Source organism: Globicephala melas, chromosome 3 (genome assembly GCF_963455315.2).
Source record: "Globicephala melas chromosome 3, mGloMel1.2, whole genome shotgun sequence".
NCBI lineage: Eukaryota > Metazoa > Chordata > Mammalia > Artiodactyla > Delphinidae > Globicephala > Globicephala melas.
The window spans coordinates 44067630-44093420 of record NC_083316.1 but is presented as its reverse complement, the minus strand read 5'-3'; the positions used below and the strand labels follow the sequence as shown (position 1 = coordinate 44093420).

Sequence of the window (25791 nt, the reverse complement as noted above, 5' to 3'; positions counted from 1 at the left end):
TTTCCATTTATTTTGGTCTTTACAAAATTCTCTTAACGGAAAAAACTTCAACTCCCTGGAAGACTATAAGAAGTACCTGTAACAGTTCTTCGCTCAAAAGATTAAAAGTTTTGCGAAGACGGACTCCCCTGGTGGTGCAGTGGTTAAGAATCCGCCTGCAAATGCAGGGGACACGGGTTCGAGCCCTGGTCCGGGGAGATCCCACATGCCGCGGAGCAACTAAGCCGGTGCACCACAACTACTGAGCCCACGTGCCGCAACTACTGAAGCCCGTGCACCTAGAGCCCGTGCTCCGCAACAAGAGAAGCCACCGCAATGAGAAGCCCACGCACCGCAATGAAGAGTAGCCCCCACTCGCCGCAACTAGAGAAAAGCCCGTATGCAGCAACAAAGACCCAATGCAGGCAAAAATTAATTAATTTTAAAAAAGAATAGATAAACAACAAGGTCCTACTGTATAGCACAGGGAACTATATTCAGTATCCCGTAATAAACTGTAATGAAAAAGAATCTGCATCAGTTTGCTGTACACCAAAAACTAACACACTGTAAATCAACTATACTTCAGTTAAAAAAAAAAAAGATTAACAGGGAATCAACCACTTTCTCTAGTTGGGCAAACAAGAATACTGTAGCCATGCTGGATTTGACTTAGAGCCTTTAAAGCTTCTGTTTCTTATATGGCCACATATCTTGTACTAGTCTGATTATACTGTTGTTTTTTTTAAAACATCTTTATTGGAGTATAATTGCTTTACATTGTTGTGTTAGCTTCTGCTGTATAACAAAGTGAATCAGCTGTACGTATACATATATCTCCAAATCCCCTCCCTCTTGCGTCTCCCTCCCACCCTCCCTATCCCACCCCTCTAGGTGGTCACAAAGCACGGAGCTGGTCTCCCTGTGCTATGCGGTTGCTTCCCACTAGCTATCTATTTCACATTTGGTAGTGTATATATGTCAGTGCCACTCTCTCACTTCGTCCCAGCTTATCCTTCTCCCTCCCTGTGTCCTCAAATCAATCCTCTACGTCTTTGTCTTTATTCCTGTCCTGCCCCTATGTTCTTCAGAACCATATTTTTTTAAGATTCCATAATTACATCCCTTAAACATACTCCTTTTCACACCTAACTCATCTTTCAAATTGAACCTGTCACATATTGGCTACTTTGTAGACTTTACACATTTTCAAACAATCTCATACAAGTGCTCAGAGACTGGAAAGAAAATGTAACCCTATACCCATATTTTACAGATGAAGAACCAGGATCTCTTAAGTAAAAACAATTTGCCTACTTGACAGCAAACAAAGAAGCAGAATTCTGGTTTTTTGCCTCCTAAGTTAATATACATTGCACCAAACTCTGCTGCCTCTGAACTAAAATGTCGTAGTCATCATCACTGTTAATTACTATTTCTCACATTTCTTTTAATCATTTAATGCTTTGTCTTCACTGTAACCTATGGCCTCCCTGTGGAATGGCACTTCCATTCTCAATGCCACCCAGTCCAGAGTCTACAGATCTAGACTGGTAAAAACAATCTCACACCTTTCACTAGATCCTTACTTTTACTTGTTTCACTTTTAAAAACTGAATCATAACTAAATAATAATGCAGATGGAACAAATTATTTCGAATTTTATGAAAAACAAGTATTCCTAACTGTCTATTCTCTCCTCTTTCCACTTCCCTCCAAGGGCTGTAACTGTTAACTGTTTCTAGAATAGCTTTCAAAACAAAAACTCTGTATTTCCCTATTCCCCACAATTAGGAATACACCACAACAGTGATCTGCACTTTGCCTTTTCATTAGCATTTCTTCCCATTCTCTTTCAAATTATTACCAAATCACCCTGATACCATTTTCACAATTACCACCCTCCACTAAATATTTTCAATGGCTTCCCACTTCCTAAACAACAAACTCCTTAACCTTAACACCATGACCACAAATTCAAATTCCTTACATTAGAAAAAGGACAGGACTAGAAGTGGAAGACTGGGTCACAAATCCTACTCTCCACAAACCAGGTATAAGACACAGGCTAATCTGTTCACTTCCCTGAGCTATTTCTTCATCTGAAGCATTGAAAGAGCTTGAATAGATCTCTAAGGCCCTGCCTTTTCAATTTATCTCTAATTCCATTAAGGACTCCACACTCCTGTCAAGATATTCTATTCACTAACCCTAAAACAAACTAGGTATGTGTTCAACTCTAAATATCCTTTCATGCCCCTTTTTATTCCAAAATGACTACCCAGTACCCTTGCCCGTACTGTCTCACCCTTTAAGATTTAATTTAGGTCCCAATTAAAACTCTGACTGGTACTCAAACCATAATGCTATCTACCCCAAAACTCCCTTGAATTTCTCTGGCACTCATTTCTATTAATTCATTTGGTGCTTAGACAAGGTAACAACTACCCCTCTGATGTTGAAGCTATCCTCAATACCTTGACGACATACTGAAACTTGATAATAATAGTAATATATGTGCCTATTTCATATATTTTTTAACAAAAAAACTGTCATCCTTGAGAACTGTATCACTGATGCCTAAGTTGTTAAATCAAGCAATATGAGTACTTAAATGTGTATGTAACTTAAGAATCAAAGTTTACAGGGAGTTCACTGGTGGCCTAATGGTTAGGATTCAGGCTTTCACTACTGTGGCCCAGGTTCGATCCCTGGTTTGGGAACTGAGATTCCGCAATCAAAAAAAAAAATTACAGAAAATTTGAAGTCATGGAAAAGAAATATCACTCAGTTTTCAGAGAAACACATGCTATACACCATGGATGAACCTTGATAAAGTATTACTGAAAGCAGACTGGTGGTTACCTAAGGACAGAGAGTAACAATGAGGAGTAACTGTAAATGAGCACAGTGTTTCTTTTTGGAGTGAAAGAAATGTTCTAAAATTAGACTGTGGTGACAGTTACACAAATACACCAAAAATTAGTGAATTGAGTAAAAAATTTATAGTATATAAATTATATCTCAATGAAGCTGTTAAAAAATAAATCAACTTTCTATAATAAAATCAAAATTCTGGGTAGAGACAAACGCAAAAACACTAACCTGTGTTCTGCTTCAAGTGAACTAGAAAGAACATCAGTTTGTGGGAAGGTTGAAGACCGAATGATCTGTTGGGAAATTACCGAGGCATTGCCATTCTCTTGTGGAATTTCATTTTCATCAAAGTTTCGGTTTATATCCCTTTCTTGGTGAGTACTATTGCTGTTATGCAAATTAAATGAGTCGTCATCCTGATTTTTGAAGGGTTAAGAAAAATGAGTTAGAGAATAGAATTGTTTAAAAAAAAAATTTTAATAGATCCTGGTTAGATTTTCATTGATAAAACAACTGTAATGATTATATAATCATTTAGGAGACAATTTCATAAGATGTAAAACTAAGTTGTGAAGGGTACCAACAGCTTTCTGACTCTATGTATTCACATCTATTCAATAAAGAGAAAACTAACAGGATAAATAAAGGTAGGCAAGATGGGGAAAACACGAACATGAACGGGAATTTTTTTTAATTTCATTTTTGCTCAGGAACTACAGAGTAAGAAAAATCTATTTTAGAAATGAATTCATTATTTATGCAAATAGCTAGCTAGCCTTGCTTTCAGAAATATGAAAATATTCAAAGGTCCTAAATAAATAATGTTGGCCCACCTATTCCAATGACATGCTAATGTCAAACCAAGAATTACACTGCAAGTTCAATTACCTTTTCTGAGCCCGCATGGCTTTCATCTTCATGTTCCTCTTCTACTCTGTCCCTTTTCAATGCTTTCAAAAATTCACTCTTCTTATCAGTGCGCATACGTGTCAGTTTGGTTAGACGAGGCTGCTGATTAAGTTTGTCAACAGGTGAAGAGGAATTTGAGCGATTACACTAAGAAAAAAAATCAAAAATGTTGATAAATGTAGACAGAGAACTAATATCAATATAAAGTTTACAACTACCATAACTTTCTATTTCACCTTCTTCCCAATACAAAATTGATTTTAAATTCTATTTTAAACTCTGTTTTCCACTATGACTGCCATTTTTATCTATCCTACTGAATGAGTAAACATAAAAATTTTATCCCCAAAACAATTAAGGTCTGATAATACCAAGAACTATGATTCTAAATTAGAACTTTAAATACTATTTTATAAAATGAATCCTGAAACTGCTTAAACATTTCTATAATTCAAAAAAAAAAGCAGTTTTTAAAATTGTGTTCCACAGAGTTCTAAGGTTCGTAACAGCTTCCCATACCTATTATAATTCTTTACACACAGGTACACATTGAGTTTATCAGATAGTGTTTTACGAGGGAAAACTTTTGTGGAAGAGCAGGAGGGGACAGTAACAGAACATGTACTGGAGTCCATTTTGACAGTGGAGTACAAAAGAAAAGAGAATGTTAGAATTCTGTGTCACAGGTATTTTAAGCCATGGGAATAAACCAAAATGCTTAACTGTTGGCAATAATGTCTACAGAATTTAAGCCACAACCGACCAGCTGAGAATGCTTGTCCTTCCATCAGAGTTCTAAAATTCTATGATTGAGAACTAGTATATGAGGGGTTATAATGTTCCACTATAGTACCCAGACCAATCTCAGTTATAACAATACAGTCACAAGTGTCTTTTGACCCTGAACTGGGCAGGGAAGTCCCTGATCTACAAGTTTCAGAAAGCTGGCCAAATGAGAAAGAAACACGTAAGCTACTTCAAGGTCAGTAAAATAATAATATGCACCTTTCCCTCTTCTTCCTCCTCTCTGCCCTCTCTTAGTGTCCATCATCCCCAAAAGAAGATTATATAATAAAAATCCTTATTTTTAGTCAAGGTTCAATCAGACAGCATAGCATAACTCTGTGTCAAAAGTCAAAATACCCGTTTTCATAATTCTTCTCTTAAAAATTACTCTTTCTGGTTGATAAGTATATGGGTGTTTCACTGTATGATTTTCTCTACATTTTAGGACATTTGGAAATTTTGTTAGAAATTTTAAAAATTATCCCTACTTAAACTGCAAAAAAAGTTAGCAAACGGAGGGAAGTATCTGAATCAAGTTTTCTGAAAGAACTAAAATATCTCATTTTAATGCATTCATTTAATGCATCTATGCCTTTTGTTCACTGTTAATTAAATTACCATGATTAAGACACATTTCGCTCCTCGGGAGTAATTTTTTTTTTTTTTTTTTGCGGTACTCGGGCCTCTCACTTGTTGTGGCCTCTCCCGTTGCGAAGCACAGGCTCTGGATGCTCAGGCCCAGCGGCCATGGCTCACGGGCCCAGGCGCTCCGCAGCATGTGGGATCTTTCCGGACCGGGGCACGAACCCGTGTCCCCTGCATCGGCAGGTGGACTCTCAACCACTGCGCCACCCGGGAAGCCCGACTCAGGAGTAATTTTAAATGCCATACCTCTTTCACTGAAGTTGTTGATGGACTAAAATTCTTGGCAGTTGATTTAAAAGTATTAAAGTTTCCGACACCATATGTAGACTCATGAGGGAAAGAAGTCCCAACTTTATTTTCTTTAGTTTGGCTTTTCCACTGTGTAGGCTAAAGAAAAACACACAAACGTTAATGTGTATCTAAAACAGAGTATATAGAAGAGAGAGAAAACAAACTGAACACATAAAGATGACTAAATGTGGCTCATAAAAACAATTATTTTTGTATTATACCTTAATCATTTCTACATGGTTCTCTTCCATCTTTTTTTACAAATAAAATCAAAACCTGGTATTCAGATAAAACATCTAACTACATTGCTGTTTTTTCAAAGTTTTATAAACCTTAAGTTAGGTTTCTTTTGCGTAATACCAAGAAAACACAAGTGACCGAGTTTCAAAAACCTAAAACTGAACACGAAGGACAGAGCATTTTATACATTATTATTAAGTAAATATATCACAGATACATCTTGCAAAACAAGTATTTATAGATTTCATTTACTACTGACTACTAAAATAATAAAACATACATGGACAAACACACAAGCCACTTACAAGACAATTAAAATCAATGACACACAGTGGGCCAACGACGCTTTCCACTTAGAAATCAGCAGCCCACCAATACCCCCACACTTCAACGTGAAATTTTTTTTGTCAAAGTAATTCAATTGATAATCAACTTAAAACTTGCACGTTTAACAACTTAGAACTTACTTTTGTAGGTGGAGCAGCAGGTTTAGGGACTAAGCCTTTATAAACACTTGGACCAGTCCCATTCTTAACTGGCTGTGACTGAAGATTTCCTACTACTGGGAATCCAGATAGCTGTAAGTCTTTTGTATTACCTTTCTTAATGACCAGCATCCTTTGAGTTCTAGATTTAGGATTCGGGGGATATTCTGCATAAATAAAGCACGAGCAATAGTTACACAGTTTAAATTTTAGCATAAAATTAAACTACCAAAAGAATCGTATATTCCAAACTTGATTATATTTAAAAGTTACAGCTGCTTCCTGACTAAAATAATTATGAACTGTATTCCTGCTTGAGAAATAAAGCTAAAACAATCAAACAAATCATAGCAAGAATTGAGCAATGTCAAGTAACAAAGATGAATTCAGCTAGTTTCCTAGAATGGTTAACTATGACCCAGCCAAAATTAACTACATTCTAGCATACTTTTCATTATTTTTTTTAAATTACAAATTTCATCCTAATGGCTCTTAAGACTTGAAATATAAAATATATTTTCCTCTTCTCCATTTTGAAAAGAGAATTTTCCTAATTCCTTCATTCTTTTTATCTCACTCATAAAGTTATTACTAATTAGAAAGAAACTACAGTCCCTCTATTTCTAAATTCCTACTTAAGTTATGACTAATGAAAAGGGGAATTGTTTTCATAATACCAATTCATTCAAATATTTACTGGCCATCCAAACTACACAGAAGGCATTGTGTAAGTCACAGGGGATCCAACTCAGTCCTGGCTTCTGAAGATAGTACTAGAAATAATATTCGCTAACTGAAAGCTTTTCTCAGTACACCCACAGTTGCTAAAATATGAAAAATTACTCCTAGAGTTTAATCAGTCAATGTGTAATCAAACAGATGTTACAGTGAGCATATTCACAATTATGGCAGAGACGTATGTCTTTCTTCCCTTAGAAAAACTCTGAAAGCATCAGTTTCACAGTTGGAGAGTTTAGAAGAAAAGAATTAACTCAAAGAAAGAAATTGCAGAAAAACTAAATTAAAATTAGCTTAAGATACAACTCTGTGAGATGGTGAGTAGCACAGATATATATGATGATGCCCTGTGTCAAACAAACCAAACTTCCTACTGCATTATCTCAAAAACTAAACTAAACAAGGACTCCTAGGGACATGGAGGGACTCTCGAAGTCCATCTGGAACTTCGAACTCTTCAAACTATCGACCTTATATGGTATGTCATTTACTGTAATGCTAAAGGATTAAAGAACAAGGACCTGGCAATTCCTTGGCAGTCCAGTGGTTAGGACTCAGCGCTTTCACTGCCAGGGCCCAAGTTCAATCCCTGGTCAGGGAACTAAGATACCGCAAGCCGTGTGGTACGGCCAAAAAAACCAAACAAATCAACACAACAAGAACCTAAAGCAAAGTGAGAAAAGATTCATCTTTCTGAAAGTTAAACACTGAATGTTCATCTACTAGGGCAAACATTCCAACTGCTCAGCTGCCTACAAAGGCCCAAGATATTAAGGCTAAGAAAGATATTTTCAGGCACATAAGGACACAAATTACATCACCAATATATAGTTTTTCTGAAAAACAAAATGAAGTCAAAATGAAAATGAAGAATAATGATCTCAAACAGAGGCCAATGAAGAACGCTAGAAATAGTGCTAAACAGTTTAAGTTACAATTACTTCTGGTAAACAGATGGTTACAGCATAACTAAAGTTCTTGAAATTAGCAATTCTTTAAATTAAAATATAAGATAAAATCTTAACAGTCTGGTACTCAAAATCTAAATTAAATGAAGCTCAGGAATCTGAAGAATGACTGACTGATGCTGGGAAATGCAAAAGGTAGTAAGAGCCTGCAAGGTCTGATCTCAGAGGAATTCAAGTATTAAAGCAGGGGATGTTTCTTTCAGTACAGCACAATTAAGTAAGTTCAAACATGACTGATGAAGACTTCTATTCCAGTATTACAAACTAAGCACACAAGTTTATCTTCTTTCTCTTCTAGATCCTTATGTTAGAATTACTATAAGGGAGGAAAACAAATACAACAGTAAAGAGGAGAAGGGGACTTCCCTGGTGGCGCAGTGGTTAAGAAGCCACCTGCCAATGCAGGGGACACAGGTTCGATCCCTGTTCCGGGAAGATCCCACATGCCTCGGAGCAACTAAGCCCATGTGCTGCAACCACTGAAGCCCACACGCCTAGAGCCCATGCTCTGCAACAAGAGAAGCCACCACAATGAGAAGCCCGTGCACCGCAACGAAGAGTAGCCCCCGCTCGCCGCAACTAGAGAAAGCCCGTGCACAGCAGCGAAGACCCAACGCAACCAAAAATAAATAAATAAATTTATTTAAAAAAGAAGAAAGAACAGGAGAAGGTTCATCAGCAATGGATGACCTCAACACATATTTCCAGAGAGTGAAGTAAAGGAAAAAACTTCAGCTTAGAGTGTGTGCACAAAGGAACCCAACAGCTGAGGAGGGGACTAATCTGCCCTGTAGAATCCTAGATTGTAGAACTGGGACTTGGAAGTGCCATATAAGGCAGAAGACAGAAATGAAATCTTTTCAGACAAAAATCAATCTCAATCACCAAGAAAAGATCTTTACTAAAGTAAATCCTAAACAACGTATTGATACTTTAGGCAGAAGTAAAATGATCCCACACTGAAGGCAGAAGGTACAAGAAGAAAAAAAATATTTTTATATGTAAATCATCATTGATCAAAACCAGAAGAGGAGAACAGATAAGCAAGCAGGCATTGTTTAAGCCTCAATATAATTCCTGACTACAAAGTTCACCTTTCCTAAAACAGGTTTTCTAGACACCTAAGAGCAAGAAATATTCTTACAGTTTCCTCAAAGAGGTCTTCAGTGCAAAGAATGAGAGAAAATCCTATAAAGAAGAAGGGTGAAGCTGAAGAAATCAGTCATAGAAGAGAGGTAGTAAAGTAAAAGATGATAAATGTACCTAAAAGATGATGATAGGGATTGGGAGGAAAGAGAAGCAGACATAGTGCTGATGTACTTACAAAGTATTCACAGTCAAATAGTACAGAGGTTAAGACCATGTGTTTTTGTGCCAGATTTACAGAATTTTAATACTTGCTCTAACCTCACTAGTTAATGTCTCATCTGTAAAATGAAAAAGAGTTCCTGTCTCAGAGTTGCAGTAAAATGTTTTCTTTAAACCAAATACTAGAAAAAATGTCCAGAAGTCATATACAATCTCTACTGTAATAGGTTTGCAATTGTATTTCAAATTAAAGGTGTCCTTTTTCAAGAATTTTAAACCTAAAATTGAAACCTAAAATCCACGAGAGTATGGAAGATGAGAAAAATTATAAAAGAAATAAACACCTTTAATAAAGACTAACCTATATCCTATATAACTATGCTGAACATACTACATAAACCTGCATGTTTAAGAACAAGCAGTGTTCTTAATCTAATGGGCCAGATGGCGGCCACCAGCAGTGGTGTTCACGCGGTAGAGTGTTCCCAAGTGTGTGTGCCACCAGTGTGTCTATGTCCCCAGGGTAAGCTGCAGCCTCTCCAGAGAGACTCTCCAAGACCAGCAGCTGCTGGTTATTGAAGTGCTGGTATCATGAGACTGACTGACCAAAATCGAGGACTTGGACTCCAGAGACTCTGCTTTTGATCGGGAGACACCCTGAGAGCCTGAATTAATAAGAATGTGTTAAATATCAATACAAGAACAAACAAGCCAAGAAGAACGAATGGGGGCAGAGGGAGGAGGGGAGGAAGGAGGGGAGGGAGGGAAAGTTAGTTCTTGATAGTAATTATCACATATAAGTAATGGAAAAGGTGATGGCAGCACTAGTAACTTAAATTTGCCTCATTTATATTACTTATAAACTGGCTCATCTATTCATAGATTATCTCTACAAATTCTCCTCACATAAACCTTCTGAGTTAAAGTGTTGAATCTGTTGGATTCAAACAGTATCCAACGACGACTCCTACACTTTCTCCATTTACTTTATCAACTGGTAAACTACATGAAAAAGACCCAAATTGTTCATTTTTTTAAAGAGAAAATTTATGTATTGATGAAAGACTTTAACACTTATAAACAAGAATTAGAAAGTAAGTGACTTTGGTGACTTCCTTCTATAAGTCATATGTGCTTATTATCAAGCTCATATAAACAGTTACTCTTATTCAAATTGCCTTCAAAATATCTCAAGGCAAATGTTTTGGATTTTCATATCATTATTTCCCTCTATCCTCACAGACAACTGTGATCTGATAATAACTGACTTTAAATATCCTTTTATTATCTTGTTATTTCATGCTCTCCCAGTATCTTTGAATGTTATAATTAGTTTTGTTCCTTTAAATCCAAAGCCAATGGTGGAGGGGAAAGGCTCAAGCCTTTGAAGAAAGATTAGAATTAAAATACTGCCATGTATAATATTGATACAAAGTAAGCTGGGCAGACATAAGTCAGAGCTGACATCTCAATTCCTCATCTTCTTTTCTGTCTTTAACTATACTCTCCATATAGTTGCCTTATACATACACATATACATTCTGATTCAATCAGTTTTTACTTTTATTTTTCAATCTATCACTTAGGACACTTTTTGCCTTTTATTAAATGTACCAGAATCTCCCTCACTTATTGGATTTCAACATAATTAACTAACATGTATTAAACACCTGTGACATGACCAAGGATATGACACAGTAGACAATTTAATATTAACAGTGCTTTTTCCATTAGTGTCAGTTCAGTGATCCTTCTCATTTCACAGACAAGAAAATCACTCAGAGATTAAGTAGTCTTCCCAAAGTCTAAATAACTAATAAGTAAAAGACCTAACATTAGGGTCCAGACCTATCTGATGCCAAAACCAATGCACTTAACCACTATATTATACTACTGGAGAAAATGGAAATTAAAGTATTGCTAGGTCAGATACTTCAAAATGTATACTATCTCCAACTAAAATACTAATAACAAGTCTGTACTGAATGGTCAAAATTAAGAGGCTTGTAAGTGTTCACTACTAAGTCAGGGGTCCGCCCTTTCCCTCACCATCACAGTGATGCCAGTTAATAATTTAATTTGCTCATCTTGACATAAGAGGCAACTTTAATGTGTGAATAAAAGCATACAGCCAAGGGAAGGATAAACAGTATTTTAATTAAGTTTTCACACTAATTTGAAGAAGAAACTTAACCACATAAGATACAATAACATACAAATATCAAAAGCAAACAATCAGTACCACAGCAATTAAATCCAGTTGAACACTAATTTTAAAACAAAAATATTTTAAGATTTTTATACAGATTGATGTTGTTTGAATTTTGCTGGTTTTGAATTTTTAATTTAATGTACAAATCTTTTGTTTTATAGTAATATGAGAGTTTTAATCAAGTGAGTTTCACTAACATAATTTATGTCAAAGCAGGAGTATGCTATTCTTTCCTTTAACAAGGTCCCCATGTTACTCGTATGAAAAAAGAGTGGGCTTAAGTAAATATATTTCTAAAACAAAAACTTAAATGATGAACGCTATGTGTAACTCTGACCAAATAAAATTTACTTGTGTCAAGTTGTCTAATCAAACTATTAATTTTTCCTTCTCAACCTTGAACATGTGTTGCATTACCTTTTTCTTCTTGTTATAATGTTAACAATTGTTTTCATATAAGACACTGAAGGAAAGTGTAGTCATATCAATATATAAACAATCTACCAACAGAATGCTTTCATACAAAGAAATTTGATAAAGATTACTCCCTTCTCTTAATCCTTTTACAAGGTCACTTTAAAAACGTCACTTGTTTTCATGACCTAAACGCATTTAGTGCAATCATGTCACTCTCAACCTGTATGCTAGTGGTTAATACCATTAGAATTCTCTAAAAAACAGCCCACCTTTAAGAACTGGTCACCAGGGACTTCCCTGGTAGCACAGTGGTTAAGAATCCGCCTGCCAATGCAGGGGACACGAGTTCGATCCCTGGTCAGGGAAGATCCCACATGCCACGGAGCAACTAAGCCCGTGCACCACAACTACTGAGCCTGCGCTTTAGACCCCACGAGCCACAACTACTGAGCCTGTGCACCACAACTACTGGAGCCAGTGCGCCTAGAGCCCGTACAAGAGAAGCCACCGCAATGAGAAGCCCGCTCACCACAATGAAGAATAGCTCCCGCTTGACGCAACTAGAGAAAACTAGTATGCAGCAACAAAGACCCAACACAGCCAAAAAAAAAAAGAGCTGGTCACTAATTTGCTTTGATTTAGAACTTTGATTTAGAAGGCTAAAAAAATGAATACAGTTCTTAAAGATGAGCCTTGATGCTCTTAAGTACTGTATCAAATATGAGAAAAACTCAGGAATAAATTCATCAAATTCTCAAGGAATAAACACAAATATATACGCTGAGCTGAAACAAGACTATGCTTAAGTTAATTACTAGTGACTGAAGTTTTTCATTATTTAGTATCTTAAGCACAAAATGCTAGGCTCTGCTAGTGATATGTTCCTGACATATTACACCAACACAAATAGCCAGCAGGACTTCTAAAAACACACAAATCAATTTGATAGTCACTAATGTCTCAAATTGCATACAGACACACAAACACATCATTTTCTCTCTCTCTTTCTCACTACCCAAATCAGTCACCCAGGTAAATTATTTTAAAATTCTCACAGGCACACTGAAGTGCCTTAAATTTTTGTTTAGTTTTAAATTATTAGGTATATGAGATAAATTAATTAGTAAATATTAATCTTATGCATCAAGCAATAGTGATCCTGGTTAAGATCAAAACACTACAGAAGTTACAGATATAAACTGTAGGGTGTTTCCAATAAAGCTAATTAAGATCTAAATAGAATTAAACTTACATTTAACTATAGTTTAAATAGCCTGACTACTTTCACTCAAAGTATTTTTTATTTGGGATATTATGTTTAGACTCTTGCAATTTTTGATCTACAAAAGGACAGTTTCAGGGACAAACTGGTGGTGGTTGCTTTTTAATACATATTACATTTCCGTTATTAAATTTTGACTTACCTGGAAGGAAGTAGCACTAGAAAAGTTCTACTGAAGTCCTTCCTAAAATTCTCTCATGTCTTCCTCAGGAACATAGCTATTTTAAATGTTGCAATGGGGAAAACAATATTTGGGAACCCAGGGGGTAAAGTAAGAAAGGAATAGTGAAGTGTGATACAATGAAAGTTTCATTGTATTCCTATGGGAAGTACTGGGAATTTAACAATTAATCAAGCCACAATTAACCATTTTCTTTTTTCTAATGCAGACACACTTTTTAGTTTACCTAAGACACAGTAAAGAGTACATCCTCCTTTTAAACATCTTTTCAACTAGTGCCCAAAATCCTTTGACCAACCCTGAAACAGGAGAACCAAAATCTTTATATTAATACATTTTATTCTCAATATTTTCAAAGATGTATTTGCCTTTAAATCATTTCTAAAATTATTATATTAACCAAGGATCAGTACCAATAGTATCGATAGGTAGTTTTATATGACAAATGCTCACTAACATTCTTGATTTTTTATTTACTTTCATTTTAATCAAATCCAAATTATTCCTAATTTCTTAGAGATTTTATTTAACACCTTCCAGGTGGTTCTATATTCTTATGCAATCAGCTGTTCCCAGAAAAACTGAATAATAAGGAAACATACCTAAGAGAGGAGCTTGGGAGATTTTTTTGGTTGGGTATGTGTGTGTCTGGGCGTGTAGGCCTGGGGAGAGTGGCAGAAATACTAATTTGCAATACAGAAAAAACAATGCCATTCACATGGTTCTAACAAAAGTGTCTGACCACCCCCACCCCCACCCGCAAGAAGCCCTTAAATTGGGAGATCAAAAGAAACAAAATAATTCCCCCAGCGTATCACCCCATAAATACAATAAAGAACAGCACAGGAAGTGGCAAAGTTTAAAATAATGCCTTTACTGTTAGGACTAGTATGCTGTCATAAGCCACAATCCTTTTGTTTTGTTAAGTTGTTGATTTTCAATAGAAAACACAAATGAACATGTGTACAAGTTCCAAAGTGGACACATCACCTCTGAATTTGGTATCAAATAATTAAATTTATTTTTCAGATATCAAATCTTCATATTTTAAGTTTTTTCCATTATTTTAAACTTCACTTGAATCTCTAAAAACTAACTAAGTTGTACTATATGTGCAGTTTAATCTTCTGTAAGATGCTATCAAATTAAACTCTCAGCAGTTTTAAAGAAAAGGGAGTTATTACCAGAAAAACTCATTAAGATCTGACAATCAAAAAGGCAAATAATTTCAAACAGGCTAGTTCGGTAGGCAAAATTTATACAATTATTTTTTAATACTGTCTATGTATAACCATTTTCATAAGTAAAAAAATTAATTTTTTATATCATACTATGATTGATTAAAAGTACTTATCTTTCCAGTTAAGTTTTCAACTTTGAAAAACTACAAATTAAGTTAAACTAAATTTTTTTGTTTCGTTAGATTATCAGGCTGCTCTCAAATGACTTTAATTCATTACATTAACTTACGACCATTTTTTTCAAAATGCATATTTGAGTGTACTTAATGGTACTAACGTGTAAATCAACTATCCAAATCAAGATCTTCTCCTATCTGCAATATCTTGGTTTTTAAAAGGTAAGTGCTACCTTTTTTGTAGCTTAGCACATCAAAAACAGGTATTTAAAAGAGAAAGTTTAATTCTAGCCTATTTATTTTAAACAACACAAAAGTGAAACCTAAAAATAACATTTTATATCCCTCAAAGATAGATCAAGAATTACTTACCCCATACACCTGCAGCTAAAGATTTATTCTGATTTGGTTCTCTCTCATACTCAGGATTTAAAGATGGCTGAAAAAAAGTTGGAATAAAAAGAATACAATAAATGTTTAAACGCTCACGTTTAAGAAAAAAATCCTTTTAAAAGTAATCTCAGGGACTTCCCTGGTGGTCCAGTGGCTAAGACTCCATGCTCCCAATGCAGGGGCCCAGGGTTCGATCCCTGGTCAGGGAACTAGATCCCACATGCTGCAACTAAAGATCCCGTGTGCCGCCACTAAGACACGGTGCAGAGAAATAAATAAGGATTTTTAAACTAAAAAAATAAAAGTAATCTCAAAACTATACGGAAAAATCTGACATAATATAATGAACTCTTAACTACTAAACACTAATTATTCATAAATCTTACTTTCTGCTTATTCTGCTAACAATTAAAATGGTTACTATCTACACTCACTCCAAGTCGAAGAAAACAAAGGAAGGGTCTTTAAATATTCTCCTCATCCTCAACTATGTGAGGAAAAAGTATGAATTTTTTTAAAAAAAAGCAAATGCTAAGAGAATGTAGCCTTTGCATCAATATGAGAAATCATCCTTTCTTAGCATAAGGTCAAGAGCAGGGAAGAGGAAAATCAGACAATTAATTCCTCAACTCTTCTGTTAGGTTTGCATCACTGAATGTTTAGTTAAACATGCAATTTTCAAAGCAAAGTACAAATTTATATTTCAAAAAGTGATGCTCAGGGTATTAAAAAGAAAACTGAGGTGAAACACAATTGAGCTATTTGTAATGTGGTGGATAGACCTAGAGTCTGTCATACAGAGTGAAATTAAGTCAGAAAGAGAAAGACAAATACCATACGCTAACCATATAAATGGAATTTAAGAGAAAAAAAATGTCATGAAGAACCTAGGGGTAAGACAGGAATAAAGACACAGAGCTACTGGAGAACGGACTTGAGGATATGGGGAGTGGGAAGGGTAAGCTGTGACAAAGCGAGAGAGAGGCATGGACATATATACACTACCAAATGTAAGGTAGATAGCTAGTGGGAAGCAGCCGCATAGCACAGGGAGATCAGCTGGGTGCTTTGTGACCGCCTAGAGGGGTGGGATAGGGAGGGTGGGAGGGAGGGAGGGAGACGCAAGAGGGAAGAGATATGGGAACATATGTATAACTGATTCACTTTGTTATAAAGCAGAAATTAACACACCATTGTAAAGCAATTATACCCCAATAAAGATGATAAAAAAAAAGAAAGAAAACTGAGGTGAGCACTGAATGTGTACTCTAAAGCTAATCTTATTAGATGTTTACTCTCTAGAAAAGGGAAATTGTTTAAACTGCTATGAAGAATAAAATGACATAAATTTATCCAAAGTTTTAAAAAACCACACGGTGAGACACAGGAATATAAGTAGGAGGGAAGAAGGAAGAAGACTGGGGAAGGGGAGAGTTATGTACAAAAAGCCTCACAAAATGTAAGGATTAAAAATAATTGAGGGACTTCCCTAGCAGTCCAGTGATTAGGACTCCGAGCTCCCAATGCAGGGGGCCTGGGTTTGATCCCTGGTCAGGGAACTAGAGCCTGCATGCCGCAACTAAAGATCTCACGTGCTGCAACTTAGACCTGGTGCAGCCAAATAAATAAATAAATATTTTATAAATAAATAAGTAAATAATTGAACCTGTCAAGTGTGATCTCTGTAGAAAATGAGCTGTGCTGATAAAATCTGAGAGAGACTTGATGCTTACATAGCATTTACAGAAACCTCATTTGTATTAAAATTATAAGAAACTTACAAAATCCTCAGCCTCAAACTGTTTGCGTTCTCTCTTGTCTTCTTTCCTCCCCGTTTCACTGTCAGGTATGCTGTTTTCATGTAGGCCCTGGCTTTTTCCAGAATGAAAAATACTGCTACGAGAACGGGAACTTCCACCATGGTATCCCCCTCGATGATTTATGTTTTCAGTACCATTTCTTCCATGTGTACGCCATCCATTTTTTTCTTTCCTTCCAAAGTTACCTTTATTTAATAATGGTAAAGTATTATAAATTCAAAGAAGATGGTTATGCTTAAAGATTTAATCACAATCAAAACATTCTTATAAGAATGTGAAGAAAATTATTCTTAAAGTCTACTGTTCCTTAGCAAATTTTACCTCCATTAGGACGTCCAATTCCAGAATCAAAGCCATCTGAAGAGTTGTGTCGTCGACGATTCACATCATAACGATTTTCTGTCCATGAAAAGTTTTCAGAATGCTTTTCAAAATTCAGTGACGACTGAAACAGATTATAAGCATACAGGTAAACATACATATACAACTTAACTATAACTTGAAAAACTAGTAATACTCTGGTTTAATTTATTTCCAAGAATTTTAAATGGTTAAGAAGAACATTTTATAGTTATTTTCAATGTGTCTGGTAACTGGTAACTTATGAGTTCCATTGTTGATCTATTTTTTTCTACCTAACAGAAACAAGAGCACCATTCTGAGCTCAACAACTATATTTATCCAAAAACTTTAAAGGTAAAAGACCACTGTAAGGAAATCAAAGCAAATAAAGTACCCTTCTTTTGTAACAAAATGTAATATTGTGTATCACACACTATTTGATTTAAATAGCTCAAGGTTTTCTTCAACATCAGAAAATTATGGCAAATGAAGCTAGTTCTATTTTAAGTTCTGTAGATTTATTTCCAAACTCCTCTTCTCCAAAGCAAATGTTTTAAGAAAAAGTTATCAAAGGAAGAATGCGTAAAAATGATTTTAAAGAATTAGAAATGTATAAAAACATAAAAACTCACAACAATTCATAAAGGTTGCTGTTTTTCCCCAATATTAATCCACTAATCTGATAAAATCACAATCAGAACTCCAGAACTTTTGTTTTAATGCCCTGACCATTCCTCTGGATTGTACTAATATTACAATTCTCTCCAGAACAAAGAGTAGGGTTCCTCAGTTACAATACAAACCCACTGCACATACCCATTTCATCCAACATGGCTGCTGTGGGACTTAACTGGTGCAAGTTCCCCTACTGCCCCTGGCTTCATCCTCATGCTGCTTCTGTGCATGGAAGGTAAAGCCTTTGATTATCTGTCTTCTGCCAGCATCCATGAAACAACAGTAACAGGCTAGCTTGCTAAGTTTTTAAGTAGGGTAAAAACCCAAGCCCTTCACAGACCCTAACAGTTTTGGTGATGAGGATGTCACGCTCTCAGAGTTAAAACCTTCTGGAAAAAGAAAAACAAGGGTATGGTCTCTTGGGCCAGACTGGGGCATAGGAGAAGACTCTCCAGGATCTGGCAGCAATTGCTCTCACCCAAGTGATGGGTGGAAGTAAGGGTCCCTCACTGTTTAGCAACCAAGTGGCAAGGGGCAGGACCGAAACAAGATGTCCGTACAGTGCTCTGATTGTTGCAAATCTCCTCTGAGTAGAAGGAAGGGATGTATTGTCATGAGATGGAGTCCCACCTGAAAGGCAATATGGCTGTGGCAGCTGAAGTCAAGAGGTCTCCAAAGCGGAAGAGCAATGAATATAGAGAGTTTTGGAAAGACTGAAAACATTAGAAGTAAGTTTTTTAAGGCTGAACTGCTGCTACTACTGGAAACAAAGAAAAGGCAGAGTGGAAGTATTCTGTGCTCTTCGTACTCCCTGATCCCTTCCTTCCCCACATCAAACTCGGCTGCTTTAACAAGAAAGTCAACTGTGCAAGAACTTAAGGAAAGAAAGAGACAAACTCTTTTAGTTCTGTTGCACACAGGTACCCAAGACACCATCCTAACCACTCCCATGGAGGGGAGACAGTACTAAGCATAAGAGTGGCTGAAAGTTTTCAGTATGGGGCAAGCCATGGCAGTATGGCACATGGGGGCATGAAAGGTCCCAGCATGAGTGTTGCTGGGGCCAGGAGGTACACAAGAGAGAAGGCAACACCAATCCTGGCTTCAGAAGCCAGAATAGCAAAAGCCTCCAAGCCACCCATGCAATTCCCAAAGGGGTAGTCTTTCTCTCCACCCTGTACTTTCCCACATTCCAAGCTAAAGAAATCATGTAATCTCCTGAAAGCTTAGACTGTAACTCTGATATGCATGTACTAAACTCCTTAGTCTGTGTCCCCATAGTGGGAAAAGGCACCCCAGTGCCCCAATGTGGCCAATAGTTTGGAAAAAAACTCAGCAGGAGAGAGAAATTAAAAGCAATCTTGCAGGGCTTCCCTGGTGGCGCAGTTGTTGAGGGTCCACCTGCCGATGCAGGGGACACGGGTTCATGCCCTGGTCCGGGAAGATCCCACATGCCACGGAGCGGCTGGGCCCGTGAGCCATGGCTGCTGAGCCTGTGCGTCCAGAGCCTGGGCTCTGCAATGGGAGAGGCCACAACAGTGAGAGGCCTGCGTACCGGGGGGGAAAAAAAAAAAAGGCAATCTTGCAGGTGGGGCTATTAAGCCAACTCAATGTACTGTTGTGTTTTACAGTTAGTGATAATGTTACATGCTTGTACTGAAAATGCTCAAGATTCTCCCATTCAGGAAACGTCACAGGTTGACAGGTGATTCCCATCCCCTTCCAAGTGGTCTAATAAAAAGCACAGCTCCCAGAAGGAAAGAAAAGAAAATCAGATTATGTGGCTGAAGACCTGACGGCTCTGGAGTATTCAGAGAGGCTATTTCCCAGTACCACAGTGCCATCTGCCTGACACACGCACGAAGTACACTCCTTTTTAAAATGGAATGCAGGGACTTTCCTGGTGGCCTAGTGGTTAGGATTCCAGGCTTTCACTGCTGTGGCCCAGGTTCAATGTTCAACCCCTGGTCGGAGAACTAAGATCCCAGAAGCTGCACAGCCAAAAGAAAAAAAAGAAAAAGTGGCTCTTGCCCGAATGCTGAGCTCTTATTGAAAGCAAACAACTCAAACTAAAGACTCACCAATAAAGTGGTACACCAATAAAGAGCCCAAGAGGACTCCTGACAAAATGGAAATCGTGAGTTCAACAGCACAGCTGGCCTAGCCCTAGAAGTGGCAACTACACTTTGGAGTAAACTTTATTCCTCCGCCTGTCACCTGTAACAAGCCACTATTTCAATAAGGCTCTCAAATCAGAAAAGTTCCCTTAAACGCCTGAGCCTGGCTCACTGATGCTTCAACCAAGTTAAAAGATGATGATGGTGCACACAGCAGCCATCCAGCCCCAACAACTCTGGAAAACCAAATGGGTTAAGTGCTAATCAGCTACACAGAATAAAATAAAAGCTACGACCCTCGCCTTAGATAATATTCTTAAGGACAAGACATTTTATATTTTTCTAACTCTTGGTCTGTTGCCAATGGCCTAGTCATCTTGTCTGTCACCTGAAAAACTATAGACTAGCAGATTAAAAACATCTCTTCGGGGTCACCCACTGTGGGAAATTGCAGCTGTTGCTGAAGCAATTTGAGTCACTCATGTTGATACAGTAAAGCTTGCTGTCTGATGAGAGTGAATGGCACTGAGAATGACTGAAATTACAATGCTGATCAAGTCTTTGGCATACCACCTAGATCCATCATCACATCGGACATGAAACACACCCACTATCATAGACTGGCTACAAAATAAAGGACTTTATCTTTCTGATGCAGAAGCCACCACTGCATGCCAACTTGTGACTCCTGCCAAAAGTTGGTCCGTTTGTCTCACTGTGAAGAAGACCGTATCACATGAGAACTACATCAAACCTTTGAATACTTCATGGAGCTCTCAATGGAGTCTCACTACCACTGAAACTTTTTCAGGCTACACTGTTACTGCTGCAGTCTGATGGGCTAACTCTGGTCACACTACTGTGGCTCTTGAAATTAATTCATGTAATGTTTTTGGCATATTCCAGACCACTAACAGTCCACTAACAGTACATCTTCTGTCAAAAAGGTCATCCCTGCAATGAGCCAATATTCAAAGTACTCAATGAACATTCTATATTCCCTATCCACAAGTACTGACAAGCATTTTAACACATCCCTCATCTCTTCTCACATCTTAGTAAGACAGTCTGGTCAATGAATGCAGCATAGCCAAAAAAGGATCATCTCCTCTTAGCCACTTCCTGGGTAATAATCAGGATGAAATAAGTGGTGAGTTATGAGATTATACAGACCTATATTAAAAATTCAAGATTCTGCCCTGATTATCTTGACATGATGTTTCTTTCTTTCCCCTAAGAACAACTGCAGGCCAGGCCACCCCTCAGGCTGATGGCCAACCAAAAAGGAATTCAAACAATCTGGTTCGGCCACCTGGATTCTCTTGTTGAACTGGCATGGTCCTACACATATAATGACCATTTGCTTGTGTACACTTCTCACCAAGTCCCCACTACAGTGTCCAATGTAGACCAAGGTGAGGGCGAGACACCTTTATAATGGGTCTCTGAAAATCATTTTAAAATGCCCCTCTCCCAGTCACGTCCAGTTCCTCTAGATAAAAAAATCTGGGTGCAGGCTTTCCTGGTGGCGCAGTGGTTGAGAGTCCGCCTGCCGATGCAGGCGACGCGGGTTTGTGCCCCGGTCCGGGAAGATCCCACATGCCGTGGAGCGGCTGGGCCCGTGAGCCATGGCCACTGAGCCTGGGCGTCCGGAGCCTGTGCTCCGCAGCAGGAGAGGTCACAACAGTGAGAGGCCCGCGTACCGCAAAAAAAAATAATAATAATAATAATAATAACCTTGCCATGGGCCAAATATTCAAAGTACTCAATGGACATTCCATATTCCCTACCTGTACAACCTGTTTCATTCTGACTAATAAAAATTCATATGATTCTCTTAACACTTAAGTGGTCTTAGGTTATGTCATGTATGGCAACTGAGGTTGCAACTAATGATGACACTGTCCATGTTTCTTAACCAAACCAGTGAAATAGTAATCCAAATCAAGTTTAACAACAAATTGGAATGATCTGTGTCCCTTTGGACAAAATGCAGTGATCTGTGTCCCTTTGGGTGGTATGTTTGTAAAAGGGGCAGGGGGGGTGGGGAGGATAAGCCACAGAATGTCTTCTATTGAGGATAAGTGTTGCTTTTTGGCCCATCTTATTGCCCCTATAACTGTAGGTAATAACACCAAACCTAAGGTCAGTTTCCCTTGAGTGGATTTGGGGGGTGGGGGCGCATGCTACACAGCATGCAGAATCTTAGTTCCCTGACTGGGGATGGAACCTGCACCCCCCACAGTGGAAGCGTGGAGTCTTACCTTAACCACTGGACTGCCAGGGAAGTCCCTCCCTTGAATGGATTTTAATGGATATAACAGAGTGGTCTTAGACCATATACTGGTTGGCTGAAATAAATCATTTACTGGTCCCCCCCCCGCCAAGTTATTCACAATTGGCTAAATCCTGGTCTCACTCACTGTGCTGTTTGGGACACTGGTAGTAGCCTTCATTAAATGCTGTGTAAAACAAATTAAATGGATTTGGTTCTAGCCTCTGTTTGTCAGATTAATCAGAGTAGCTGATTGAGTACAACCATGTGAAAATTCAAGTTTGGCCAAAAACATGTATGGCTGATGAGTGGGCTATTGGGACAGGCAACCCATCATAGGCCCTGAGCATCCCTGCATGTTCTTATTGTATGCCAAGAATGCAACGCCTTGACAGCTCTTTGTATGGCTCATTTCTCAGGGTTATGTTCTCAGAGAACATTGAGGAACAGGTAACGTCCTACTCTGAGACAAAGAGCAGGCTTATTATAAATGCAGTAGATTTCCCTCTCAGTGCAAGAACAGCATCCACCTGGGCCCCCTCCATGTCAACTCCCAGAGTTTTTAAGGGACATGAAGAACCAGTGCCACAATCATGCTGTACTGCTTGTTGTGCTAAGAGTAATAAAGCTCTCTGGGACTTCCCTGGTAGCGCAGTGGTTAAGAATACGCCTACCGAGCTTCCCTGGTGGCGCAGTGGTTGAGAGTCCGCCTGCCAATGCAGGGGACGTGGGTTCGTGCCCCAGTCCGGGAAGATCCCACATGCCGCGGAGCAGCTGGGCCCGTGAGCCATGGCTGCTGAGCCTGCGCATCCGGAGCCTGTGCTCTGCAATGGGAGAGGCCACAACAGTGAGAAGTCCACGTACCGCAAAAAAAAAAAAAAAAAAAAAAAGAATACGCCTACCAATGCAGGGGACGTGGGTTCGAGCCCTGGTCCAGGAAGACTCCACATGCCACGGAGTAACTAAGCCTGTGTGCCACAACTACTGAGCCTGCACTCTAGAGTCTGCGAGCCATAACTACTGAGCCTGCACTCTAGAGCCCACGAGCCACAACTACTGAAGTTGTGGCACTATACGCACCTAGAGCCCATACTCCGCAACAGGAGAAGCCACCGCAACAAGAAGCCCGCACACCACAACGAAGAGTAGGCCCCACTCGCCACAACTACAGAAAGCCCAAGCGTGGCAACAAAGACCCAATGCAACCAAAAATAAATAAATTAATATAAATAAATTAAAAATAAAGCTCTTTGTCTCTGACCCGGAAGTCTCATGTCTTTTGCCAGCATCCATGAAACAGTAACAGGCTACCTTGTTATAGTTACCTTGAAAGTAGGATAAAATTTCAGACCCTTCACAGACTCGGACATATAGCCAGCACAATAAAATATGAATAAGAAACACAAGTAAGAGGACTGAAAATGCAGAGAGAAAACTGATATTATTTGTGAATGAACCTTTTTCCACATTAAAAAATCCAAAAGACATTAGAGTAAAAACTACTGAAGTTTGCTAGAAACAATACTAACACAAGAGACAATATATCTGCAACAAAGACAATATGAAAGCTTTTTAAAACAGCATTTAAAATAGCAACAAGTACTATAAAGTACTTGAACATATATCTAGTGAAATACATGGGAGACAAGAACTATGTGACTTTACTTAAAACATTAAAGATCTCACACACACACACACACACACACACACACACTCTTCCAAAACCAATCCCCCCCCAAAAGGCAACCCAAAAGAAAACAAAGGATGTGAACAAGCAATTCAAAGAAATATAAGCCAATATCCAAGAAACAGTGAAAATACATTTCACAACAAAGATTGGCAAAAATGTTAACTGATAATCTGACAAAGTTTTGGCAAGAGTACAAAGTAAAGACAATAGTTATGCACAGCATACAGGGGTATATATCTGCATACCACATGGAAGAGGAATTTAGCAATATAGAACTAAATTCCGGCAATTTTTCTTTTAACTATAGGTTAGAGCCTTGCTATTCAAGGTGTGGTCCACAGACAAGCAGAATCAACAGCCATTTAAGACTGTTAGGACTAGGACCCCATTAGAGACCTACTGAAATTAGAATCTGCATTTTAACAAAATTCCCAGGTTATTTTCATAGGCATTAATGTTTGAGAAGCAGAGGCCAAAAGAATTCTTATCCAGGACTTCCCTGGCGGCACAGTGGTTAAGAATCCACCTGCCAATGCAGGGGACACGGGTTCAAGCCCTGGTCCAAGAAGATCCCACATGCTGTGGAGCAACTAAGCCCGTGCACCGCAACTACTGAGCCTGCGAGTCACAACTACTGAAGCCCGCGCGCCTAGAGCCCATGCTCCGCAACAAGAGAAGCCACCGGAGAAGCCCGTGCACTGAAACAGAGTAGCCCTCGCTCGACAACTAGGGAAAGCCCGTGCACAGCAATGAAGAGCCAATGCAACAAACAAACAAAAGAATTCTCATCCATGTATACAAGGAGACAGTACATGAATAGTCAATACAGTTCTCTCTAAAGTAGCCTAAAAATATAAACAATCTCAAATTAATGAGACAAATGAAATGTGATACAGAGGCACAAAACAGAATACTGTACAGAGTTTTAAGATAATTACAGCATATCTGCAGATATCAACAGGGGAAAAAAATCTCAAAGATATAATGAATATAAAAACAAGGTGTAGACATAAATGATAATCATTTATATAAATGTTTTTAAACATACAGAATAATACTATTTATTGATATTCACATACTTAGTAATAATATAAGAACATGCATCGAGAATACCTCTGGGGAAAAAATGAAGACAGAAAAAGGACTGTGATGAAGCATACAGCAGACTTCAATTGTTTATTTCTAGAAGAGATACAGAACTAACATGACAAAATGTTAAGATGTGACTCTTGGATGGTTAAGTGTTCGTTTAATTATTCTTTATGCTTCTTTGCATGTTTAAATATTTTATTAGAACCATCCACATGGTTCTTTTAGAATTATCAAGACAAACACACTGGAGGGAAATATCTGCAGAATATATAGCAAACAAACCCCTCAATATGAAAAGAGCTATCACAAATAAATCACTAAGAAATAAATTACATGAATAAGCAAGTTCTTAGAAACAGTTCCTAACACAAAAATATGCTCAACCATAATAATGCAAATCAAAACAATGAAGTGCCATTTTTCATCCAATTTCACAAAGATGAGAAAAATGGAAAAACATCCAGTGTTGCCAAAACTGAAAAAACTGGTCCCCCCTTATAAAATTTTTATAGGATTATACGTTGGTACAACCTTTTTGGAGAGCAATTAGGCACTATCTACCAAAATGTATAAATCTTCCAATTTGCTGATTCTGCTGCTAGGAATTTCCCCTACAAATATATAATCAAGAGATGCCCAGGCATTCCTGCGGCTTAATCCATTAATAAGTAACCAATTAATCTCTGTAAATTCACCCAATAGAAGATTACAG

General features: G+C 37.9%; 1 protein-coding gene across 3 annotated transcripts in view; it reads right to left on the bottom strand.

Moving 5' to 3' along the window:
• The window catches only part of GPBP1 (GC-rich promoter binding protein 1), a 72412-nt gene that overhangs the window by 8998 nt on the left and 37623 nt on the right, over positions 1–25791 (bottom strand). For 2 of the 3 annotated variants that reach the window (XM_060295786.1, XM_030843616.3), the window contains exons 4-11: positions 17210–17333; positions 16850–17073; positions 15048–15114; positions 13921–13980; positions 6195–6379; positions 5443–5583; positions 3745–3912; positions 3085–3272 (exon numbers count right to left, since the gene is read on the bottom strand). In XM_060295786.1, coding sequence (XP_060151769.1) covers positions 3085–3272; positions 3745–3912; positions 5443–5583; positions 6195–6379; positions 13921–13980; positions 15048–15114; positions 16850–17073; positions 17210–17333 — 1157 coding nt within the window. The remainder of the gene's footprint in view (positions 1–3084; positions 3273–3744; positions 3913–5442; positions 5584–6194; positions 6380–13920; positions 13981–15047; positions 15115–16849; positions 17074–17209; positions 17334–25791) is intronic. The other variant, XM_030843630.3, reaches the window with a different exon arrangement.